Source organism: Miniopterus schreibersii (genome assembly GCF_964146895.1).
Source record: "Miniopterus schreibersii genome assembly, chromosome: 7".
In the NCBI taxonomy this organism is placed as follows: Eukaryota; Metazoa; Chordata; class Mammalia; order Chiroptera; family Miniopteridae; genus Miniopterus; species Miniopterus schreibersii.
Genome location: NC_138108.1, coordinates 5,148,217 through 5,172,099, shown reverse-complemented (window position 1 = coordinate 5,172,099; position 23,883 = coordinate 5,148,217). Strand labels below are relative to the sequence as shown.

Here is a 23,883-nt window from a genome sequence, read left to right as displayed (position 1 = left end):
TAGAGCTGAGTCAACCCACCTCAAAATGGGAATCTCAAGAAGGAGAGCCACAGGCCTCCCTCCATGGACTGAGCTTCACTTTCAGCAGTAAAAATCTAATGGCTGGCTGTTAGGATATTTATAATGATGATAACAAGACACGACCTCTATTTACCCAGAGCCCATGGTCTTCTCCCATTCACATGTTCTCATGTCGTTCATGAGAAAGCAAAGACACAACCACACAAAAACCCACTGTAGGTCTTTAAATTCTCCAGGAGCTTCAGGCACTGGATTAAAATACAAGTGAGAGGACCTGCTTTATACCTGCAAGAGCTCAGAGACTGTTTCATGAAAACACTCCTCGTCGAAGCTGAGACTGTTTCCTGCCTTCTAGACCAGTACATTACCCATGACACTCTTTAGGAATATAATAATGAGGGGTAGACTTCCTCCTTGCACTTTTGAATCTACACCTGAAAAGGGAACATAATTCTCTATCACCACAATTGTCATTTAGTCTAAGGCACCAGCGGGAGTTTAGCTTCTAACTCTCAAAAAGAATTTTAAATGAAGGCCATCTCTTATTGTCTCCCAGGCCCTTGCAGCATAAAATATAACCCTACAGCCAACTTCACGCTGCTGCACTGGAGTTAAGGATTTTGCCCCGTTTTGTATATCAAAGTTTGAAAAAAGTACTCGAACAATACTGAACTATGAGGCTTTGAGAATTATATTCACAGCTCTGGATAATTAACGTTATTCTCTTCTTTTTTGAAGAAAAAAAGAAAGGGCATTCCTGGTCAAGATATAAAAGGAAATGGAGAAGAAACACACATCAAGGAGGTAAGCAGGTGAAGTGAGGCAGTTTATTAAGTTTATTAAGGCACTGCTTGTACCCTGGGTCCTCCTGAGGGCCATGATTGTTCCCCAGCTACTGTGTCAGGCAGGATATAGGCTATGGGGCTGTAACATGGAGGCCTGAAAACACAGTGGTTTCAACAAAATCGTTTATTTCTCATACACATAACCCTCCAGAGAGCTAAATGATCTGGGACTAATAGGGAGGCACTGCCATCCTCACCATGTGGCTTTTTTACTGGGTAAAACATTTTTATTAATTTAGAAAGATGTTCCAAAGAAGGCTAAATGAAGAAAGTAGACTGTATGTGTATGTGTACATGTGGTAAAAAATATATACGTATAAACATATATGCAGAGAGAAACATAGAAATAGATATACAGAAAAAATCAATGGCAGTTCATCTATAAAAATATATGCAGTGATTACATTTGGTCATTGAAATATAGGTGATGTTTATGTTTTTATTTATGTTTTTAAACTGTGTGTGTATTCATAATAGTAAACATGTTCAACTATTGTAATAAAAATATTATTTAAATAGTAACATATGCAAAGAAAAAGCCCAGGAGGATGTTTTTGAACAAGTTAATTGTGGTCGTTTGCAGATGATGTTTCATACAATTTTTATTTTCTAATTTTTCAATAATGTATATGTACTACTTCTGATCAGATCCTGAAATCTTGTTTATTTTAGTAATTACTTAAAGAACTCCTTTCTTCTAGACAATAAGGGCGAGACCTCATTTGCTACATGATTGACAATTTTGAATCAGTAGACATATTATAAGTCCAATTAAACTTATTTTAAGTCCAATGAAAACTTATTAATTTTCACCAACCTGCGTATCTTATCTTCTTATCAATTTACATGACTGCTCTATAGGTGAGTGTGTGCAATCTTGTTTGGAAAGAAGGGTGTTTGATGTGTTTCCCAGTTTGTGGAGAAATCTCAGAGATGAACTACAGTTGGGTTTAAGCTGATTCTTATGATTAGGTTGAGTCATGGTCTTTATATAAGGAGTTTGTAGCACCTTGTCCTGAATGTTCATCAGTAGCTATCAGGCTAATATTTATTAAGGCTATTTATCCTTGATTAAAATTCATTTCATAATTGCAAGTAAAACCATTATTTTTTTTCCAGGAATTGGCTTGGGATGACTTATTCAAAGATACTTCAAATTGACTACACTAGAAATATGTTGGAAGAGATTAATTATAAAGTTCAGGTGGCTGTCATCTAAGTCAGTGATTTTCAACCTTTTTCATCTCATGGCACACATAATAATTACTAAAATTCTGCAGCACACCAAAAAATATATTTTTTGCCTATCTGGCAAAAAATAGGTATAATTTTGATTCTTTCACACCAGACAGCCATTGTGCTGGCTGTTGTCATTTTTTATCTGACAATCTAAGGGGAAGAGGTCAGTGCCCCTGACTAAATAATCAGGTGTTGCATGTTTTACAAATTCTTGCGACACCCCGGTTGAAAATCGCTGATCCAAGTGTAATTCATCTAGGAAATTTGTAATCAGTGGTAAAGAGTACATTTTGGGAGAGTCAGAGTTTTTAGACACTAAATCAGTAAATAGGAAAGCTAAGTTTATAAAGATAAAGGGTGAAAGTACAGAGGAGAATGTGACAAGCACTGTGACAACCCTGGCATCTGGGAAAATCTGACTCTGATCTTGCGTGGAAGCAGGCTACTTTGTACATTTGTCTGCATGTCTGAGGATCTCTGGGTGCTAAAAAATCCAAGAATTCATTTAATATAAATTTTCTATACAGGTACCCGAAGACATTTAAAACCATTTTGTTTCCATAGCATTCAGAAGTTAGGACCAAAAGCATATTGGCTTTCAGTTTTAGCATTTGACATGTCCTAGAGAAGGCCCCAAGGTCAGCTACTTGAGACAGTTCGTTTGTTTTATGTAAGGCAATGGAGTCTACAATGGAACATTCATTGGATAACCAGCTTGCTATTTTATTTTATTTTGTTTTGTTTCGTTTTGTTTTACTTTATTTTTATTTTAAAGACAATACTTATCACCAAGTAATATTATTCAGGATTTAGCATGGAAGTATCCAAAATACCTTTTCTGGAAGTGCACACTGGAAGCAAAATCCTAGGACTCACCTTCATTGAGTAAGGCTTCCAGAGTTGCTAGATGGAGAATTTTTTTGTCTGTACAGGAGATAGAAAGAGAAAGTAGTAATATTTCATAAATAATTGAATGGCAGAAAACTGTTGAATGCTTTCAGTTAAGAATAGAGTTGTACAGCATGGAATCCATCAGATGTAAAGGTGATTCAAGTCCAAAATCTCAAAAAGCTAAAACTAATGGCCATCTGCAGTTGCTTTGAGGCGACCAAGATAGGCTGTGGCTACTAGCAATGGGTTTTTGATGTCTGTCGTGTATTGGACTAATACCCCTAGACCATGGCCTATTTTCCTATGTACATATAAAATAAAAGGATTTTGAGAATATGGGGGATCCGTGTAGATGGCTGTTGAGGGAGTATTTTGAGGTCCTGAAACTCTGCTCAATTTGTGGTTTCCATGAAAGTGGCTCTAACATATTTGATGTAGTCAAATGTAGGAAGACTAGTACAGAAAACTTTGAAAGTTATTGTCTTCAATACCCAGTTAATTCTATATATCTCCTCATTTGTTTTTTAGGAATTGGTTTTGGATAATTTTGGATACTCTAACATTTTTTTACACAATGGGTTTTCTTCAGCCAATAGATTATGACCAATTTTTAAAGGGTATGGCTGCAACTGATAAGTTGACTTTAAATGTGGCTGGCGATGTAAGTAGTCATCGGCCGATTGGGAGGAGTTTAAAAGTGGTTCTGGTAGTTGTACAATTTTCAAAGAACAGATAGTTTTTTCCTGGAAGAATGCAATCTTTTTATTTTACTCTTAGGGCTACAAGTAGAAAAATAAAAGCAGAGGAAGCAGAATGCGCTGCAAAAGATGGGAAAGCGTGGCCTGTCGGAGTCAGGTGTGATTACTGGAGCAGGGGTATTTTATCCGAGGAAGCAGCTCATCTTAGCTCAGAACAGCAGTGTGCCACTTGAGAGCACCAGGAGCCCTTCTCTCGTCACTGAACAGAAACTTTCTTGTTTCCCTTTAGTATCTGGAGAACTAGAAGCTCCCCAAGTGGGTAGAGAAGGAGACTCCGAAGAGCCCGCCTCCAGCCTAATGTCCCATCATGGACAAGGTAAGCATGACTTAGAGAAACAGAGTTCTGATAAAGATAAAAAGACAAGAGAAGAAAAAAACAGAGACTTAAAGGAAGAGTCAGGATTAATAATACATTTCAGAAGAAGAAGTAGCAAAACAGAAATTCACAAGGGTGCCAAAAATAGGATCACTGGGGCATATAAGAGTCTTCATAAACTATGATTTTTGTCCCTGGACAGAGCTGCCAACACACGGAAATGAGGAGTGTTCCTGCGTGATGTGCTTCACCAATTGTGATTTGAGGCCAGGATCAGAACTACCAGCACTTGGAAATGAAAACTGTTCCTGTGTTATGTGTCTCCCAACAGAGCTGCCAGGAGCAAGGACTGAAAGCAGCCGCGGTAAGGCGCTGCACAAGGGTCATGGCGTGAGGGTGAAGCCCCAGTTACCAGGACACCAGGCAGTCCAGTCCACGCCACTAGCCTGTTCTCTGCATTTTCTCAACCCAACCTCACTGGGAACAGCAGGGAAGCAAGAGACCATTATAATGTCATGTTTAAAGGGATGGGGCTATTGATTACATATGGATGATGTAGTAGAAATACACTCTTCAAGTGGCAATATCTAGTTTGATACATTGGTATCCTAGTCATAGCACCTTGAATTTATGTGGTTATTTCCATTGTTGTCACATCCACTATTCTATAAAACCCAAGAAAACAAGGTGTACTTCTGCTATACACAACCTTAGAAAGACCTCAAAGGCAGCTGATCCTGCCACTTAATTGTCAGGAGAAAAGACTTCAGATCAACTTCTCTTAACCCAGCGCATATCTTCGATGGATGTCCGCTGCATGCCACTAACTTATATCGTATTTTCCTACAAACTCTCGAACGTAAGATGTTATTTAATCCTCACAAAGATCTTAAGACCCAGACAGGATAGGACACCTGTTCCTATCTGTGAGTGAATGGAAGTTCGTAGATATTGAAGAGGTTTTTTTAAAGTCACATTGAGTAAAAAAAAAGGAAGACCCAGGGCCCATCCTGAACTCCTCCTTCTTAATTCAGGAGATATTTAGTTCCTTTAGAAGGAAGAGAAAAATAACCCAAACAACTTTATAGGCTCAAGCCTTCTGTAGTATGAATCATCATAGGATTGGTAACTTTTCGCTATTAATGTTTCCTCACAACCTCCTTTCCCCAGATACCGTGGATCTTGGAAACAGCTCTACTTTGAGGAGACCCAGGAGGAAAAGAAGTACGAGTGCCTTAGGTTTCGCTTGGTTTCGATGTGTGTGGAGATGCCACAGAGAATTGCCTTTGCATGTATCTGTTCAGTTTTCCCAACATCATTTTTTGAGGCAACTGTCTTTCCCCCCCACTGTATATTCTTGCCTCCTTTGTCATAGATTAATTGACCATATAAGTGTAGGTTTATTTCTACCCAATCAATTTACAGATTCAGTGCTATCCCTATCAAAATGCCAATGGCATATTTCATAGAACTAGAAGAAATAATCCTAAAATTTATATGAAACCACCAAAGGCCCCGAATAGTCAAAGCAATCTTGAGAAAGAAGAAAGCAAAGTTGGAGATATAATGCTCCCTGATTTCAAACTACACTACAAAGCTATGGTAATCAAAACAGAGTGGTACTAGGACAAAAACAGACACATAGATCAGTGGAACCGCACTGAGATTTCGGAAATAAACCCATGCTTACATGTGATTTATTTTTAATTTTCAAAGAAAGGTCATTTCCTACAGTCTTCCAAGTCCACACACAGTAAAATATAATTCTATAATCAACCTCACACTGCTACACTGGTAGTTAAGAATGTTGCTTCATTCTTGTGGATCAAAGTCTGGAAAAATACTGACCTACGAGGCTTTGAGAATTATATTTGTAGCTCTAAGTAATTAGCTTTATTCTCTTCTTTTTTGAAGGAAAAAATAAAGGGTACTCTTGGACAAGAAGAAATAAAAGGACATGGCAGAGAAAAATATATCGAAAAAGTAAGTGGGCAAAGTGAAGTACAGTAGTCACACCTTTTGAGTTTACTAAGGCACTGCTTATTGTATCCTTGCAGCCTCAGTCTCCTAAGGGCCGTGATAGTTTCCCAGCTACTATGTCAGGTAGGATATAGGCTAAGATGCTGTAACAAAGAGGACTGAAATGCAGTGGCTTCAACAAAATGATTTATTTCTTATACATGTAACCCTCCAGAGCTAAATGATCCGGGGCTAATAGGGAGACACTGCCATCCTCACTATGTGGCTTTACTGCATCAAGAAATATTTGTCTATTAAGAAAGATATTCCAAAGAAGGCTAAATGAAGAAAGCAGACTGTATGTGTTTATATGTGTGTACATGTGGTAAAAATATATACACATAAACATATTTGTACAAATATGTTTTATATATGTATAAATGCTTATTTATACATAGTCATCAATCTCTCTATATAGAGAAACATAGATATAGATATAGATATGTAGAAAAATCAAAGGCAGCTCATCCATAAAAATATATGCAGTGGCTATATTTGGTCATTGATGATGTTTATATTCTTATTGTGTTTTATAAATGTATGAGTGCATATTAAAAATAGTAACACATTCAACTTTTATTTTTTAAAGAAGTATTATTTAAATAGTAACATATGCAAAGAGAAAAGCCTAGGAGGATATTTTTGAACAAGTTAATTGTGGCCGTATATATATCTTCTAATCAGACTCCTGACATTTTGTTTATTTTAGTAGTTATTTAAGGAACTCTTTTCTCTGAAACAATGAGGGTGAGACCCCATTTTCTATATTGTTGCAAGTTCTGAATCAGTAGATCTATATAATAAGATTTCAGAGTCCAATTAAACATTCCCAATTTTCACCAATCTGCATATTTTATGTTTTTGCCAATTTACATGGCTGCCCTGTTAGTGAATTTGTACACTTTCTTTTGGGGAAAAAGAAAGTGGTTGCATCCACTTGAAGAATGGTTATCTTCAAAACACCAAATATTGGGATATAATCATAACATTTTCATTTAGGTGTATGTGTATATAGATAAATTTTGAACTATTTCTTATTAAAATACAGTAAAATTTTGTATGTAGTTTAAAAGTTGTCCTTCCTAAAAGTGAGAATTCTGGACACCTGCTTGAGATCCCTTATGGTTAACTTGCTTTCTTGTCTGAGTGTAGAGTAAAGGTGGTCTCACATGTCAGTTGCAGTTTTGTCCAACTTGATTTTCCCTGCCTGTTTCGAAACAACAGCAAAGCTGTTGGCCAGTTGGTCTTAAGTAGTAAGACAGTGAAAATAAATCTGCAGGATCCTGCCAAGACTTTGGCAAAAGATAAACTTTGTGCCACTCCCACTTTGTACTATGTATAGGTCATTACAAATTCTGCTAAGGTTTTGAGGATAATAGTCTCCTTTTTCACTAGTCAAGCTTATCAGTCAATTTGAGAGCTGTGAAATCTAGACAGCCATCCTGTTTGGAGCTGTGGTTGTCAATTGTTTGCATTTATATCATAGCTCCTATCTGCCCAAACCTATAATCTTTTCCCTGAGCATTATCTGCTTTTCATGGAAATGCCTTTACCTTACATCACTGATTTATTAAAATGGCTGGACTTGGTAACTGTAAGCAGAAAGAAGGTTCATTCTCTCACTGACCTTTCAAATCTACCCTCTAGATGAGTTTTCCCAATCTTGGGTGGGCCTGGTAGCTTTTCTGTTCTCTTGTTCAGTAGTTGAGAGTCCTTCCTGGTCTATAATTAAAACTTCAATATTTTCTTCAATTCAAAGCACCTTCCCTTCTTCACCCTGGGCAAGCTTTGGACTGGGACACCTGCAGTGGAGAGATGGAAAAGTCTAGCTCTTCTCTCACTTTCTCGGCTCTATTCCCACTCAAGAGCTGTTGGTTTGGGTCCATCCAGGATGGGGAGATGGAAGGATGAGGAGAGAGAAGAGTGTGGAAGTGTCTAACCTGATGGGCACAGCTGTGAGATGACACTGGATATGGACAGTGCACAGTCACTAGCTCTGTCCTCTGTGAGATGCTCTCATCAGCTCTACGATGAGGGTAGGGCAGGGTCAAACAGCACAGCTTGACTTCTTTCAAAAGAAATGTAGCCTTTCTTCTACTGCCTGGATGTGACTGAAGACCTAAAGCTGACATAACCAGTTCCACCAATACTCTGTACGATAGCTGAATAGGTGGCTTGGTGCATTGCCTTTAGGATGTGGGGTGACCAACCCAACCTGGTTTGCCCTAGACTTTCCCAGTTTGCCACTGAAAATCTTGGACCCTGAGTACCCCATAGTTCTGACCCCTTTTGGCACTTGGTGAATTACTCCCAACTGTTGAGACTTCTAATGTATTTCCTTTTTTCCCCTAAAAATATTAGACCTAACAAGTGTGATGAAAGCTAAATCCAGCATATCCACTAGTCTCTGGAAAGATGTAACCAGAGAGACACAGAAAGAAGTCTGTATTTGCTGGATCCTTCAAGGCTGTAATTAGAGCTTAGTGCCAAGCTTCACTGGAATATGGGGTAGGCAAGAATAAGAAGCCTGGACCCCTTCTCATTGGGCCGTGAGCATGGCCTTTCCGGAGAGGAGGGAGGAATGAGGGAGAGGCAGAGATAGCCTGGCTTCCAGAGTCCCTCATCCTTTGGCATCTTGGGTGAAAAGAGGTGAGGAGAGCCTCTCAGAGAGCCATGCTTGGGTGGCAATAGATGGTCTTCTATTGCCTAGTGACCCCACCTTCCAGAGGAAGGAAGTGAGAGGGAGCAAAATAATTAATCTGCCTCTTCCAAAACCACATCTTCTCCGTTTTAACAATTCTTGGCCCATGGCTAGTAATATGCAAGTCTTCGACTTTCTTACACAAGTTTATCAATCTCGCTAGACATCTTGTTTGAGTTGCTATTATCTTGATTACACAATAATAAGGTGACAGTTGGCCAGCCTATAACTCGTTTGATCTTGTGATAAAGTATAATTATTAATGTTTGTCCCACGGGGGCCACTTTGATCTTGAAGAGCTAAAATCCTCTCAGTAACTGTTTAGCCTAAAGACCAGAAAGTGGGGTGATTTTACCAACCGGTAGGGTCCATTTTGGGTTTGATTGAAGGAAATGTCCCTTTTACTTTGCTGATCTAATATGCTCCTAATGTGCTTAGCATTTACTGCGCTGGGCATTGGGTAGTCCAGGATGTATTTCTTCTTGAAGTCTACATAACTCCACCCAGCACCACCAGATGGTGGGCACTGAACACAGAGAGAAGGAAATGAATTGTCATCCTGCCCTAAAAAATAAAACACATTTGAAGGACAGCAAACATTGAGATGCACATTCACAGCCAATTAACTTACAAATAGAGGAGCATTCTCTGCTGCAACATCTATCAAGTCAATCCTTGCTTACTATTTGAAACTAAGGTTTCATAAGACAATTCTACCCATTTCTATTGATTAGCCTTCTTCTGGTCGTTTCTTAGCTGAGAATATCTTTGTTCAAACCAAGGTGGACAAAGCCCTTGGTCACATTTACTTCACTTTTACACCACTTTCTGCACAAGTGTGCAAATAACTCCATTCAAGGCAATGTGCATAATGCACTTCTCACCTGTAAGCTCACCCCAGGGTTTTTCTTAATGCACAGAATTTCTATTTTTTTCTATCTCTAAATGTCTTCACTTAATTTTGTAGTGGAATAAAGTTTCCTAAGTACTCCTATGTCTTTATAGGAACAAACTCAACATGGGAAGAGGGGTACATGTGAAATGATACAGAATAAAGAAACCTTTTATTTCAGGGTCAAGAAGGTACAGAGGTGAAAGTGTGGATTTTCGCTCTGAAATACTTCCTGTTACCTGTAGTAAAATGAAAGGGATGTTATATAAGAAGAAATTGAAGCAAGGTGAGTTTCAAGGTCTAATTTGCAGTTCTTATGTGGAGGAATGACAAGAAGTCATGAATTAACCATGTGAATTACCCATCTTTCAAGGCCCCACTGTGGCTCGAGAGAAGGAGGAGGGGATCCTGAAGATGGTATTTTCACAATTTGAGAAGCTGTATATATTAGATGCTCACACTTACATGGCAGTGACCATGGAAATGCCCAAAGAACCAAAGAAAAGTGAATCCGAAATAAAAGGGAAGAGGCCTTCAGCCTGTACCTTCATATCCTCTCTCCCTTCTGGGTCATATTACAGTTGCAGGGTGTTTGATGTAGTGAGATCACAGAATTTAGAATCAGAAAACCTGAGTCCCAGCCTCAGCTATGCCAAGAATGACTGATTCATCTGAGTAGAGAAGGGGACCTTTCTTGACACTGAAATTTCTCATCCGAAAAAGAGATGATCTGCCTCATAGTATAGCTGTAAGGAATTAATTTACATAATTGATGCATAATATTTAAACAGGTTTCCTAATATAATTCACAAACCATACAATTCACTACTTAGAGTGTATGATTCATTGTTGAGTTATGTTTGTATGTTCACAGGATTGTGAACTTACAATCTAATTTTAGAACACTTTTTTGTCCCCCACTAAAGGAAACCCCATGTCTCTCAGTAGTCAATGCCTGTTCCCACCTCACCCCATCCTCAGCCCTAAGCAACCGCTAATCTATTTTCTGCTCTGTAAATTGGCCTATTCTAGGTATTTCATATAAATGGAATCATATAATATGTACCCTTTTGTGACTGTTTCTTTCACTTAGCATGATGTTTTCAGGGGTCATTCATGTAAATAGCATGTATTAGTGCTTCATTCCTTTTTATTGTCAAATAATATAACATTCCATGGTATGACTATGCCATATTTTGTTTATCCCTTTACCAGTTTGGGTTATTTCCATTCTTTGGGATTATGAATATTGCCGTTTTGCACATTTGTGTGCAAGTTTTTATGTGAACACATGTTTTTAATTCTTTTGGGTATATTCCTAGGAGAAAAATTACTGCTTCGTATGGTAATTTTATGTTTAACATATTGAGAAAACACCAAAATATTTTCCACAGTGGTTGCACTATTTTATAGTCCCACCAGCAAGGTATGAAGCCTCCAATTTCTCTCTCTCCTTGTCAACACTTGTAATTGTCTGATGTTTTAAATTATGGTCCTACTACTGAGTGTGAAGTGATATCTCATTGTGGTTTTGATTTTCATTTCTCTCATGAGTAATAATTAGCATATGATTATCTTTTATATATAACTTAAATTTTCCACTGGATACATTTTACAATTATTTTTATTATCAGCTGTCAATGTATTCAGGAATTTTTTAAAAATCACTGCTTAATAATGCCATTGAACTGGATGAAACATGTTGTAATAAAGGGCACAGATGTTTCTGTGGTGCCATTCTGAGCTGCAGGGTCCCAACCTGAGATCTCAGTCCAACTAGGGGTTCTTCCTCCACATCGCCCTAGGACCATCTGAGAGTCTGGCATGTTCTCTGTCCCCAGAATTCAATAGCAAATTGAAATCTTGTCATTGTTCAGAATGAGAGGATTCCTTACAGGTGATTTTGGAATACTTTCATAATGTTGATTTTGATGGTAATGATCACTTCTTTTGTTGTACAAAAGTCAAAGAAATGTGTGCACAAAGCAGGAAATCTCCTTGGAGGACACTTACAGGCAGGGTTTGGGGATTCTGAAGTATGAAAGGGGAGGCCAGACCCTCCTGCTAGTGATCTTGAGCCCAAATTGGGTGATTCCAAATCCAGTGTGGGAGGAGGCTAGTGTCTGAGCTCTGAGGACAGAATGCGCAGGATCAACTTACCTTGGTCTTACAGAAGGCATCAGGAAGTGCATACAGAGTGAGGATGGATACTGGCTCACCCCCAGGGAATTTGAAGTCATGGGAGGCCGTGCAGGATGGAAGAACTGGAAGATGAGCCTATCCTGCGGTGGGAAAACCCTGAAATGGCTGATTGAGGTACTCCAGTGACCGGAGCTTGGGTGTCATTTTCCCGGTTGCACCGAAAGATAGGTCACTTTTTGTTCACAAAATATACCCTGAGTTGTGGCTAGAGCCCCCAGGCCCCTGACTTTAACTTTGTCCCGGGGAGAGGTGCCCAACTCTCATACTCAGCACAAGGCAGCACATTGATGTTGTCAGAGGGGCTCTGTCAGGGTAGATGCAGGAGCCTGGAGGAGGGAAGGGTCATTCTGACTCAGGTGCCTGCAGATAACTTTAGGCCTTGAAAGAAAGGAGACAGTCTACAGCCAAACAAGCGGGCAGAAGGCACTGCAAAGAACGAATGGGGTGAAACCAGAACCAGAAACTCCGTGGGTCGAGGTATACGGATTGTGTGTGATATGGCATAATCCATCAGTTGGGGTTGTTTGTGGAGGGATTCAATGCCAGGCTAAGGAGTTTAAACTCATAATATAGTCAATGCAGAGCCAGGAAGGTCTCCTGAGGTGTGAAATGACATATTTAAAACAGTAAGTCAGAGAACATGGGGCCCGGGAATGACCTCGCCGTCTTTCAGCCCAAGAAGCCGATAGTCAGCCTACATTGCTCAGCTCCAATGTCACCCCTCTCTGAATATTCCCTGGCTGACCTGCCTTGTCATCCCTTCCCTGGGCCCCCTGGTCCACTATTAAGGCCCTTCTCACACTGTTTTATATTTGCCTCCCATGCAACCCCTTGTTCTCTCTAGACCTCTCTAGGCTTTGCACAGCTTTGTGTGCCCAACATTGTCCAGAGTGTTTCCACCCTGTAGGTGTGGAATACGTGTGTGTTGGTTGAATAGCCCCGGTGTGAGGACGTAGCTTGAGTGGCACTTGTGGGAATAGAAAAGAGGTGAGAGATGTCAAAAAGATTGTGAAGGAAAACCTCTTAACACATGAAAAAAGCAAAAGAGCAGGGAATAGGTTCTAAAGGTGATTTTCTGGGTACCATTGATGAATTTTAGAAGAAAAACAGGTGAGAAGAGGGAGACAGTGTCTCACTTAGACACTTTGGTTTGAACTGACAGCAGGACATCAAGGTAGAAATATTTGGGAAGAGGTTGGAAACCCAAAACACCGGCTAACCATATACCTGGATATTTTTATTTTTCAGAAAGGATTTCTAAACAATCCTCCAAGAAGCAGAATAAAGGTAATGATTATATAACTTCCTGCAGATTCTCATCACATAACTGATTTTACATATGCAGTATGTTATTTTATGGTTTCTCCGTTGGATAATTATAATTAAGTACCCTTTTTTTTTTGCATGTGCCTTCAGAGTTGCTACTTTGAACATTATGTTGTGTGCAAGGTCTTCTTTGAATAGCAAACCATTTGAGATGGAGATGATAAGGAGCCATCAGAATAGGTCTTATAGACGAGTTTTAGCTCTTGGTGCAGATGTTGTAAGGGTGTCAAAGTTGTAAAAGCAATGATGATTATGGAATATATAAAAGCATTTCATAATAAAGTCACAGGGTCATCTTCAACTCAAACCTAGATTTTTTATTTTTAAGTCAGTTACTATTTTCTAACTGTGTTGAAATCTGATGGAGCAAGTTTGCTAACCATCATCCAGATGGCCCCACTCTAGTAGACAGTCTATCTTGGGACGTATATGAAACCTTACACCATTTCATGAGGTTGGCAACTAAAAGCATGTTCCTTCTGATCCTTTGCATCCTCTCCCACCTTCCAATCAAATGTGCACAGAGACATACAGAATTCTTTTTCAGGGGGAAATTATTTGCTCTTCATGAGGATAGTGCTTTGGGGGAGGAAGCTTTTGGGGATCCATGTATACAGAAGAGCCTGACCTGGACAATTCTTTACTTTGATGCTGCCCCTTTGGCTCCAACAGAAGAGGTCAGGAGACCTCATTTCTTCTGTGAAAGTGATCTCTCCCTCCATGGGAGATGGCTATGGAGGCAACAAACAAATAAATAATGTGCAGTATAGATTCAGGACAGAGTGATGGCTTTTCCAAGATTGAGTATGAATATGAGAACTCGAGGTAGAGTGGGGAGGAAAGAAATACCATTCTAATATACTTCAGGTGGAAATGGCCATACAAGACATTCTAAGAATACTAAGATAGGTCACACATAGATGGCCAATGAGACTTCATCTTTCACTGAGGATGTGAGGTCCAGGCCTTTACATCATCTGATGATCTGAATGGTTTAAACTGTCAGTCCTTGGGATATTTTATTCACTGAATTTCCTAATTAGAAACTATTATTAGACTTATTTAGTGAGTATGTTGAAGACCAGCATCTGTACCATTCCCCATGTGTCAAGAATTACTCAGAGTACCCAAGGGAGCTGGCAACTTCCTAACACAACTCCCTCATTTATGAGCCAAACACTGTTCAGCAACCAGCTGCAGTTGCCTCTATATTTTGTGTCTCCTTGATCAAGAACAGAAGCTCCCCAAAGTGGCAGGTCTCCGGGCCCATAACTGCCTCTGTCTCTCAGCCTCTCTTGCCTGATGGAGCCCATTGGCTTCTGGAAACTTCAGTGTCTTTCTTAGCACCACATGACAGCTTCCTGCCTCCTGAAGAGGGCTACTAATATCTTTTGGTGACAATATTTTGTGAAATAATATTGGTACCCTCAAGAACAGTCATTTGCTGTATGCAAATGTTTGTTTAGGAGATGGCAAGGAATCTCTTTTCCTACGTGAAATAATATTCATTTATTCACTTGTACAACAGAAAATTGTCAAGTGCATACAAAATGCCCAATGTCCATTAAAGAAAATTCAAACAAACCCTTGACCTCAAGGATTGTTTCAGCTTCATTGTCTAATATGGAAAAATAACTAATGGGTAGGCCTGGGGAAATCTCACAAAGAGGCGAGCAATTACATGGCCACCTCTCAGGTGATTGTCCAGTGGACCACACTTGTCTATGACCTCTCTGCCCTGGGCTGGAGGTAAAAGCTGAGGCTGCCTGAATCCAGAAGGGAAGGACATCAAGCCATTCTACTGAATATGCACAAGCAATGCAAGTCTCATGGGTGGTAGTTGGTTACCTCTGAAAGGTCACCCAGCTGACATCTTGGGATTTGAATGGAGAAGGGTGACCTTCTGGAAGAAGAGCTGCAATGCTGGGGTCCTTGAACACATTTTACCTTTGAAGCTGCACCCTAGAAGAGGTTCAGAGGGTGGTGGAATTCTCCTCTGAGATACTTGCATGGATTCTATGAATCTGGACTCTTAAGGTTGCTGGAGGCTGTTGGTGATGAGTCCTCAGCTTGATACTTTCATTGCAGCTACTCTGGTGGGATGACACTTATTAATATGGAGAAGAATGCCTGAGGGCTCCTCAAAGTAGGAGAACCAGCAGAGATCCCCCAATTTCACCTGTGGAAGTCAGGGCCAGGCTCCCTGCATAACTTCACAGAGGCCCCCCTTGAGTCTGAGAAGCAGGGAATGTAACTAGATAGGGCCAAACAGTGATACTTTGGCACTTTTCACTCTCCTTGTAGATATATAGATCCATAAATATATGTGTGAAATAATGGGTAGACTGTGAACTGAGTCCCTCAAGAGATGGCTGTTTAAATAAGTGATGGATGCAAACGTCACATTCAGCATTGTCACTCAATCTTTCTCTCTTTTCAGCGGAGAATCTCAAAGTCTCATGACAATACCTTAGTTGATCCATATGTAAGTACTAACTCCAACCTGTAACCCCAGAATAATCCAGGCCTTTTCCCTCGATACATTACCTATGCCGTTGCCGCCTTTCCCTGAAGCGTGCTCACACTCAGTTGGGACATGTTGCTGTGTGTGACGAGCAGAGAACAGCAGACACATCACCCACGCCAGATAGACGGTTCTGGAGTTGAGTGTCTCAGTGTGAAAGCATCCTTTCCATTTGTTTGGTGGACACCTGCCTGTGTCCCCGTTAGTATGGGAGGCAGGGCTCTACACCACCGGGGTCCTTAGACAAGGGCTGTGAAGTGGAAGTGGGCAGGGCTAGCCTGCAGATTAGGAGTAAGGAGCAAGTCTGAGAGGACAGCAGCTTTGTTCACCCAATATATGACGTCATCGTGGTGTAAGCAAATGGACTTAACACCATTTCAGGAGCTTGTTTTATCTGCGTGGGAATGAAATTGTTCAGATTCCCATGAAATCATCCTCTTGTTTTGTTGCCTGTGTTTCTTTGTTAGAATCTCTGGTTTTATAGAAAAAACTTTTCTGGTCTGGCACATAGATCCTTCCTCCTGAACTTCACTGTAGTCACAATTCTTCTGAAACCTCCACTCCATGCGGTCCCTTCACAGCTCAGGAAGAAGCACATAAGTGTCCCTGCAGATTCACACAAAGGCAGTGACTTCTAGATTCCCACAGCATTGGCCTTCAGGCTCTCACTGGGGATATGAACATTGTTTTACCTTCTAGCTGGGAAATTCAGACGTGTGTGAGATCTGCCGCGATGGAGGAAAGCTCTTCTGCTGCGATACTTGTTCGAGATCCTTTCATGGGTACTGTCACCTCCCACTTGTGGAACCTAAGAGGTTTGTGAGAGCAACCCCCTCTCCTTTTAGGGACCTTCCTCCTGCCATGCAAACCCCCCATCAGAGTTCCTCCTTGTGTCCTGGTGGGGAAAGAGCAGGGTCAGAGGTACAGGGTCCAACAGTATGATCCTGGGAGCTGTTAAAAGACACTGTCAACTGGAGGGTAATGTTCTCCTCTCCTCTGGTAGCCGGGTGCTTTGCCTCCATACTGCCAACTGTTACCAGAACTTTCCCAGCACAAACTATTGTTTATGGAAGTGGAAATACCAGCTGTTTGTTTTCTGTGCCTGTTTAAAAAAGACAGGAAACATGGACAGGTTCTCTCATTTCACCACCCTTCCAGCTGGCCAATGAAGGCCTGAGGTCCCCAGGGGTTAAGGCCCAGTCTCCAACACTCGGGCGTGGTGGGCAGGGCTCCTTGTGCTCACAGCTGCTCAGACAGAGAAAGGAGAGCCTACTACTCACCCTGACACCACCCTCCACCCACTCACCCCCTGCTGCTACCCTTGATGGGAGGAAGGTCATTGGCTCAGACCCCACCTGGGGGTCTTGGAGTCTCTGAGGAGCGTCCCCTTCATCCCCCGGCTGTGCCCATTGGCCATTCCTGAAAGCAGGACAGTGGCAGCCATAGGAACAGTGGCTGTTTCTGGGGCTTTGCCTTGCTCACTTGTGCCCGACCTCTCAGGAGCCCGTGGAGTTGCATCTTCTGCAGGATGAAGGCGTCTTCAAGAAGTCAGCAGTGTCTCAGGGAATCTGAGGTCCTGGCGAGGCAGATGGGGCCCGAGGAGCAGCTGGTGAGTCAAATTCAAACCCCAAGGTCTCTCCTTTCTGCCTATATGTGAGAAGTCAACAGTCAGTGGGTGAGGGGTAAGGTGCCTAAGGATACCTGCTCTTCTGACCATGCCTCTCACCAGAACTTGTTTGCAAAAATAAAAATAAAAAATGATTCAGCCATTACATGACTCTTTTCTCTAGCCATACCTGTTTGGGGAAACCTCCAGAAGGCTGGTGTGATCATACTCACACATGCCTATGGGCTGGTCCTCTCCAAGCTGCTGTTCATTCACATCTTCCTTCTCTTGCAGAAGTGTGAGTTCCTCCTCCTGGAGCTCTACTGCCATTCGGAGAGCTCATTTTTTGCGAAGATTCCATATTATTATTACGTGAGTAACAATAACAAACCATGATTCCCGGCCATCACGATGTTACCTGACCTTGACACGGGCTCTAGTGGGATCTGGGATCTGAAGCCCACAGGAAGGAGAGAATGAGCTGCTGTTATCTTTACCGTGTATTTCTGCTGGATTTTATGGGAACCCGCAGACATCGCACTGTGTCAGTAATGCTCTCAGTGATATTTTCCCTCACCAGATTAAAGAGACTTCTCAGCACCTGAAGGAACCCATGTGGTTGGACAAGATCAAGAAGAGACTAAATGATCACAGTTACCCCCAAGTGGAGGGGTTTGTGCGGGACATGCGCCTCATCTTTGAGAACCACAAGGCATCTTACAAGGTAAGTGGCTCTCCCTGCTCCCATTTCCTTTTCTTTCCATCGAGTCACTCTGCCCTCATTTCCTGGCGCTGGGAAATCTTAGTTTCCCTCACCTTTTATGATGAGCCTGTACAAGCAAAGGTTCAGGAAGTGAGTAGGTTTTTAAGTTGAGGATTTAAGCTCATCAGGGAGAATAACAGTGAGTCAGGAGGTGTCCCCACAACCAGACTCCAGGCCCCTGAGAGCTCATTCCCCTCGGAAAAGGCGACAGGTGTCCATTGAGAACAGTCTCTTCAGTCTTCCTCCCTGCTCCAGACCGAAGGAGAAAGGGATTGCATCTTAAAGTCATGTTGTTCTACTTATCTCTCCCCAAATATACTCAATCAGACCTCTCAGAAATCTCAAACTCCAGAGTCCTTTCCATGTGAATGGACCAGATAGTTAACAGGGGTCACCAGAGGGGAAGAGAAGTGACAATGTGAAAGGAAGATCACTGATTGTATTTAGACGTCTGTAATATCTGATTGTCACTAAGAATTTGTATTACTCTTCTGTCACTAAAATAAACAACCCAAACCAATAAGTGAGAGTCCCCACATGTGATCATGATTTCCCATTTCTGTCTAGTTAACAAGAATTGATTGTGCACTTAGGATACAGAAGTTACTCTTAGCTACATGAGTTTTTTATCTTAACCTGGTTAATGTAACTTAGGAGTTTAAGGCAGTTATTCTTAAATGCAATGTTTCTAAACACTGATCATGAGTGGCATTACTTTTGTTATTTATCTTTTTTTTCCCAGTACAATGACTTTGGCCTAATGGGACTTAGACTGGAGGCGGAATTTGAGAAGAATTTCAAAGAAGTGTTTGCTATTCAGGAAACAAATGAGAACAATTTGCTGGCATAGTGGATGCTGTTGGGACGCTGGAAAATCCCCTTTGGGGGCAGACTTCTCATCCCCTCAGTGCTGTGAGGGTTGCCTGCCAATCAGTCTCTCCCCAAAGTATTGCACTGAGCCCCATCAATGGAGCATTCTTGGCATGGAGGTTGTTATCAGCGGAAGTGGAGTTCTTGGGGTGCCACGAGGAAGACAATTTCCTGAGGCCCTCATGGCAGGATGGGGTTTTTTGGAAAGCTTTATTAATGATGTAAAATTAAGGGGGTTCCCCTCCAAGGTCCCATCTCTATCTGTCTCACCATGGAAGAAGTCCAATCTTATCTTCAGCAGGGCCAGAATTAAGGCCACTGCCCAGGATTTCTGTTTCATATTAAAGCATCTGGCCAACTTAGCTGTGTTCTCAGCCGCAGTCCTTTGCATGTGGGGTCCACACAGCCGTGAGCCATGTGGCTCCTTAAGGGCACATGGCTATGGAGAGAGAACAGGCAAGCACACAGTCATCTGCAGGGAATGGACTGGAGATTTCCTGGGGAGCATGGGGTTGTAGCTTCCTGGTGACACTGCCCAGATGACCATGCTTATAATGTCTGGCCTCACCTTTGCCCTCTTCCTGTTATTAACATTAACAAACTAGTTAATTACGATGATAACAGTTATACCTCCTTGGCCTTGGGTCTAGCTTCAAAGTGGAATCAATAAGTGGCATGATTGATGCTCCCCACTGGGATCAGGCTGGAGCTAGTCCCAGCTGTGACCACAGCCTTTCTTAGCTTTCCCACCAAAAAATCTTGTTTTCCTCACCACCTGTCCACCTCAGAGAATTCTCACAGTAAATCATTTACTTAAGAGACTTCATCTCAGGCTCTGCTTCTAGGAAACACAACTTAACATAATAGTCCTAGCAAGCAGGCCCTAAGGATGGGATTCTTGAGTTGGATCACTGTCCTGCCAGAGGATGCAGGCAGAATGTTGATAGTTTCTGGGGGCTATAACAGTGCCATTGACAAAACTTTTACCTGTAGGAAACTGGATGAGATAGAGGGGAAAAAGTATTCTAGCTGGTACAGTTCACTGGCATTTACAAAGGGAGAAATAGTAACTATAAGAACTGGACTTTGGTGGCTCTGAACTCCAGGTACCTCTGAACCCACTGGCCTGCAGAAGAGTTCCCTGCCCCATTTTGGAAGACAGACCCCCCTACCCAGCCTCCCCTCCTGCTTGAATAAAGAATATGCAGGGTCCTCTCAGCATGACCCAATGAACAAGTCCTGGGTGGGATGGCTGGGTGAGGAGAGGGTTTCTATTCCAGTGGAACTCCAGGCTGACCAACATGTACCAGCAGGTGCTAGGAGAGTGAGTTGGGGAGTGGATTTTCTATGAAGGAAGGGGAATATGAAACTGAAAAGGAAAAATTGTTGAGACAGGTGCACTCTCCTGTGCCACAGAGTTGAACTAGCCTGTAAAGGGCCAAGGCGATGATTCCGTGCTGCTCCTGGGTGGCTCTTAGAGGCTCACTATTAGGCAAGGTGCTCACTAGATGAAGTGGAAGTACAGATACCAGACTCGCTAGGGTAGACTATGGACAAGGGAAATCCAAAGTCCTAGGGAAGATGGCATGGCTCTACTCTCTACAACTGGAAAGCCCATCCATCACGTGGATGTGTCTTCAGGAGGTCTCCTAGACACTGAATGAACAAGGTGACCAGGCACACACTGCTGAGGGGGCACCAGCGTCCTTGAGATGCTCAGTGGAGCTGTTGTCGGTAAGTTGAAATAATATAGGAATGTTTCACAGGACTGGATTCCCAAGTAGCAAATAAAATGATTCGATTTAAGAACACTCGAAGCAGGTGGCATAATTTAACTTTCAGAGCTAGATGAAGTAATTTCTTTTGTAAGCAGCAAAGGGTGGCCCATGAATATCTGTAGAGATAGCTAATAGGACATGGTTTTGTTAAAGCAAGACAGATGAACAGTCACAAGAATGTTACTATATATATATATATATATATATAATCAACATTAATTAAGAATAGCTGATCAGATGGCTAAGGCCATCTACCCCAATAAAAGTGAAGATCCTATGCTCAGTTTCCAGATCTGAGCAAATTTTTAGACCTAGAACCTGATAATGGAAATGAGTGCAAGTCTCATAAGAAACTTTGCAAATGTACATAGTAGTGATTCCCTGAGTTCTTCACTGACAGGACCTATGGCCATTTATTCAAGTAACCATACACCAGACACATACACAAAAAATACACCCAACTATTGAGGTCTGTTGATACAGCATCTGAGCTGATGTTAATACTTATAGACCCAAAGCACCAGCATGGCACCTATTAGAGTGTATGGAGGAAAAATAATGTTCATCTAATAGTGAGTCCACTCGATTTATGGAGCCACTCAGCAGTCACATCCCAAGGTCTTAAATATATAATCAGGACACACATAGTAGTTGACCAAACTGATTTTTTAACCTATCATTTCGTAATCTATGAAATAGCAATGACTATTTTAGGAAAGGCCAGGCAGGGGCCCTGAAAATGAAGTCTATTGTAAAAATAGTAATTTAAAAGCGGTATCATATTCTTGGTGAAGGAGAGAATGACAGAGATTAGTGCCACCTGCAAATTTTTAAATATGCCAGTGTAATAATCCCCATTACATCTCCATGTGATTCAGCAGTCTGGCTTCTGGAAAAGTCAGATGATTCATGGCTATGGGATTACTACTAAAAACTTAAGCAAAGGTGTGGCATGCGGCACCTAGCACTCAGACCTTGTAGGACCACATTTCTGTTTGTAGTGGTACCTAAGCAGAGATCCCAGCTAGTGGCTCTGCCCTTCTGCAGAGCCAAGCCAGTGGTCCCATATGGCCAGAAAGCTTGCTTGTCAGTTATATCTGATTTAGGTCCCCAGTCAGGTTATACCAGCTATGGAGCCAGTTCTACTACCCTGCCGACATGGTGAAGCAACTTTGCAACTCTGCCCAACTACTGAAAGTAACTCCCAGTCCTGGCTTTTCAGGAAGTCTGGCCAGGCAACTGGGTAAGCCAGGGGGATAAGCCTACAGTACTGATGAGTCACAGAGCCCAGTCTACATCCTTGCCCAAGAGCAGAGCCCTGCTCAATTGTCAAAAAACAACCTGTGGCCTCACCTATGCAGTAGCCTAGCCAGTGAGCCCACCCAAAAATAGAGTTTAGCTTAAGCCCCACCCAATGAGGGAGCATGGATTACAATCTTTCCCAATAGTGGAGCAGTCTCTAGATCCACCAACTGCAGGACATAGTTGGAAGCCCATCCCAACCAGAGTGTGGCCAAGAACCATACCAAACAGCAGAGCATAGCCAGTGGCCTGATTGTGGCCCTGCCTGACTCAGGGAACAGGCTTCTGCTCTACCTTATGACAGATGACAGCATGAAGTCATATCTGACAGTGAAGTCCTGCCTGTGGCCCCTCCTAAACATATAGTCCATCCTATGTTACAACCAGGTTGGAGAACATAGCCTGAAACTTCACCCAAACAGGGTCTACCCTATAACGTTGTCCAATCATAAAGTCCAACCAGTAACACCACCCTAGCATCCTCACCAGATCAGAGATAATTGCAAAGCCAAGCAAGTGAGCCCCTCTGAATGCAGTGCACAGCCAGCAGCCCCACACAATCAGGGAGTTCAACCAACCACCAACATCGACTCCTCAACCTCAGAGCACAGAACTGGGCTTGCTGAACTGAGACCCTCATAACATGCCTCCCCTGCCCATAAATGCTACCAGCTATTCCATCTAGTATCCCAACCTGAGCTGATTGATGAAGGTCTTCCCATGCTGAAGTGAACCTGTACATTCTAGAAGAGACTGCTTACTCAAATGTGCTGATACCAATACATGGAATCAAGAATCTTGAAGAATCAGGTAAACATGAAGTCACCTAAGCAAACTAATAAATGCTAATAACTGCCCCTTTAAGAAATGGAGATCTTAAAACTGTCTAACAAAAAATTTGGGATTATCCTCTTAGAGAATTTACATAAACTACAAGAGCACACAGACAGACAACTAAATTAAATGAGGAAAACTATGCATGAACAAAATTAGAAGTTCAACAGAGTAAAAGTAACTATCAAAAAGTCAAACAGATTTCCTAGAGCTAAGAAGACAATGACTGCACTGAATAATTCAATAAAGAGCTTCCACAACAGACTCAATCAAGTAGAAGAAAGAATCAGTGAACTATAAGACAGGTTATTTGAAATTATCCAGACAGAGGAGCAAAGGGAGCATTGAAAAGAGTGAAGAATGCCTACAGGACTTAGGAGATATCATCAAGGAAAACATAAACGCATTATGGGACTCCTAGGAGGCAAAAAGAAAAAGACAGAGATAGAAAGTCTGGTTAAAGCAATAATGATTTGAAAATTTCCAAAGTTGAGGAGAGAAATGAACACCCATATTTGTAAAGCCCAAAGGACCCAATAGGTTAAACTTGAATAGGGCTACATCGACATACTTTATAACTAAATTGTCAAAAAACAAAGAAAAAGAATTTTGAAAGCAGTAAGAAGTAAGTGACGTCACATACAAGGGACCCCCCCATAAGACTCTCAGTGAATTTCTCAATGGACACTTTGAAGGTCAAGAAAACGTAGGATTATGTATTCAAAATATTGAATTAAAGGAGCTGTTAGCCAAGAATAGTATCCAGGCTCTGGCCAGGTGACTCAATTGGCTGGAGCATCGTCCCATACACAAAAAGGTTGTGGGTTTGACTCCTGGTCAGGACACACACCTAGGTTTTGGGTTCAGTCCCTGGTCGGGGCACATATGGGAAGCAACCAAGGATGTTTCTCTCTTACATTGATGTGTGTGTGTCTCTCTCTCTCTAACAAAAAACAAAACAAAACAAAAAATCAATAAAAAACATATCCTCCAGTG

The 23,883-nt window shown here is 41.7% G+C and overlaps 1 protein-coding gene across 4 annotated transcripts in view; it reads left to right on the top strand.

Annotated features, from left to right (window-relative positions):
* Positions 1–19,336, top strand: part of SP140 (SP140 nuclear body protein) — a 47,759-nt gene extending 28,423 nt beyond the window's left edge. For all 4 annotated transcript variants that reach the window (XM_081143144.1, XM_081143142.1, XM_081143143.1 and 1 more), the window contains 14 exons: positions 760–825; positions 3,984–4,070; positions 4,273–4,434; positions 5,241–5,294; positions 5,985–6,053; positions 9,864–9,968; positions 11,856–11,998; positions 13,133–13,171; positions 15,651–15,695; positions 16,434–16,549; positions 17,235–17,343; positions 17,635–17,712; positions 17,921–18,064; positions 18,846–19,336. In XM_081143144.1, the coding sequence (XP_080999270.1) occupies positions 760–825; positions 3,984–4,070; positions 4,273–4,434; positions 5,241–5,294; positions 5,985–6,053; positions 9,864–9,968; positions 11,856–11,998; positions 13,133–13,171; positions 15,651–15,695; positions 16,434–16,549; positions 17,235–17,343; positions 17,635–17,712; positions 17,921–18,064; positions 18,846–18,953 (1,325 nt within the window). In that variant the 3' untranslated portion in view covers positions 18,954–19,336. The remainder of the gene's footprint in view (positions 1–759; positions 826–3,983; positions 4,071–4,272; positions 4,435–5,240; positions 5,295–5,984; positions 6,054–9,863; positions 9,969–11,855; positions 11,999–13,132; positions 13,172–15,650; positions 15,696–16,433; positions 16,550–17,234; positions 17,344–17,634; positions 17,713–17,920; positions 18,065–18,845) is intronic.
* The last annotated feature ends 4,547 nt before the right edge of the window (positions 19,337–23,883 follow it).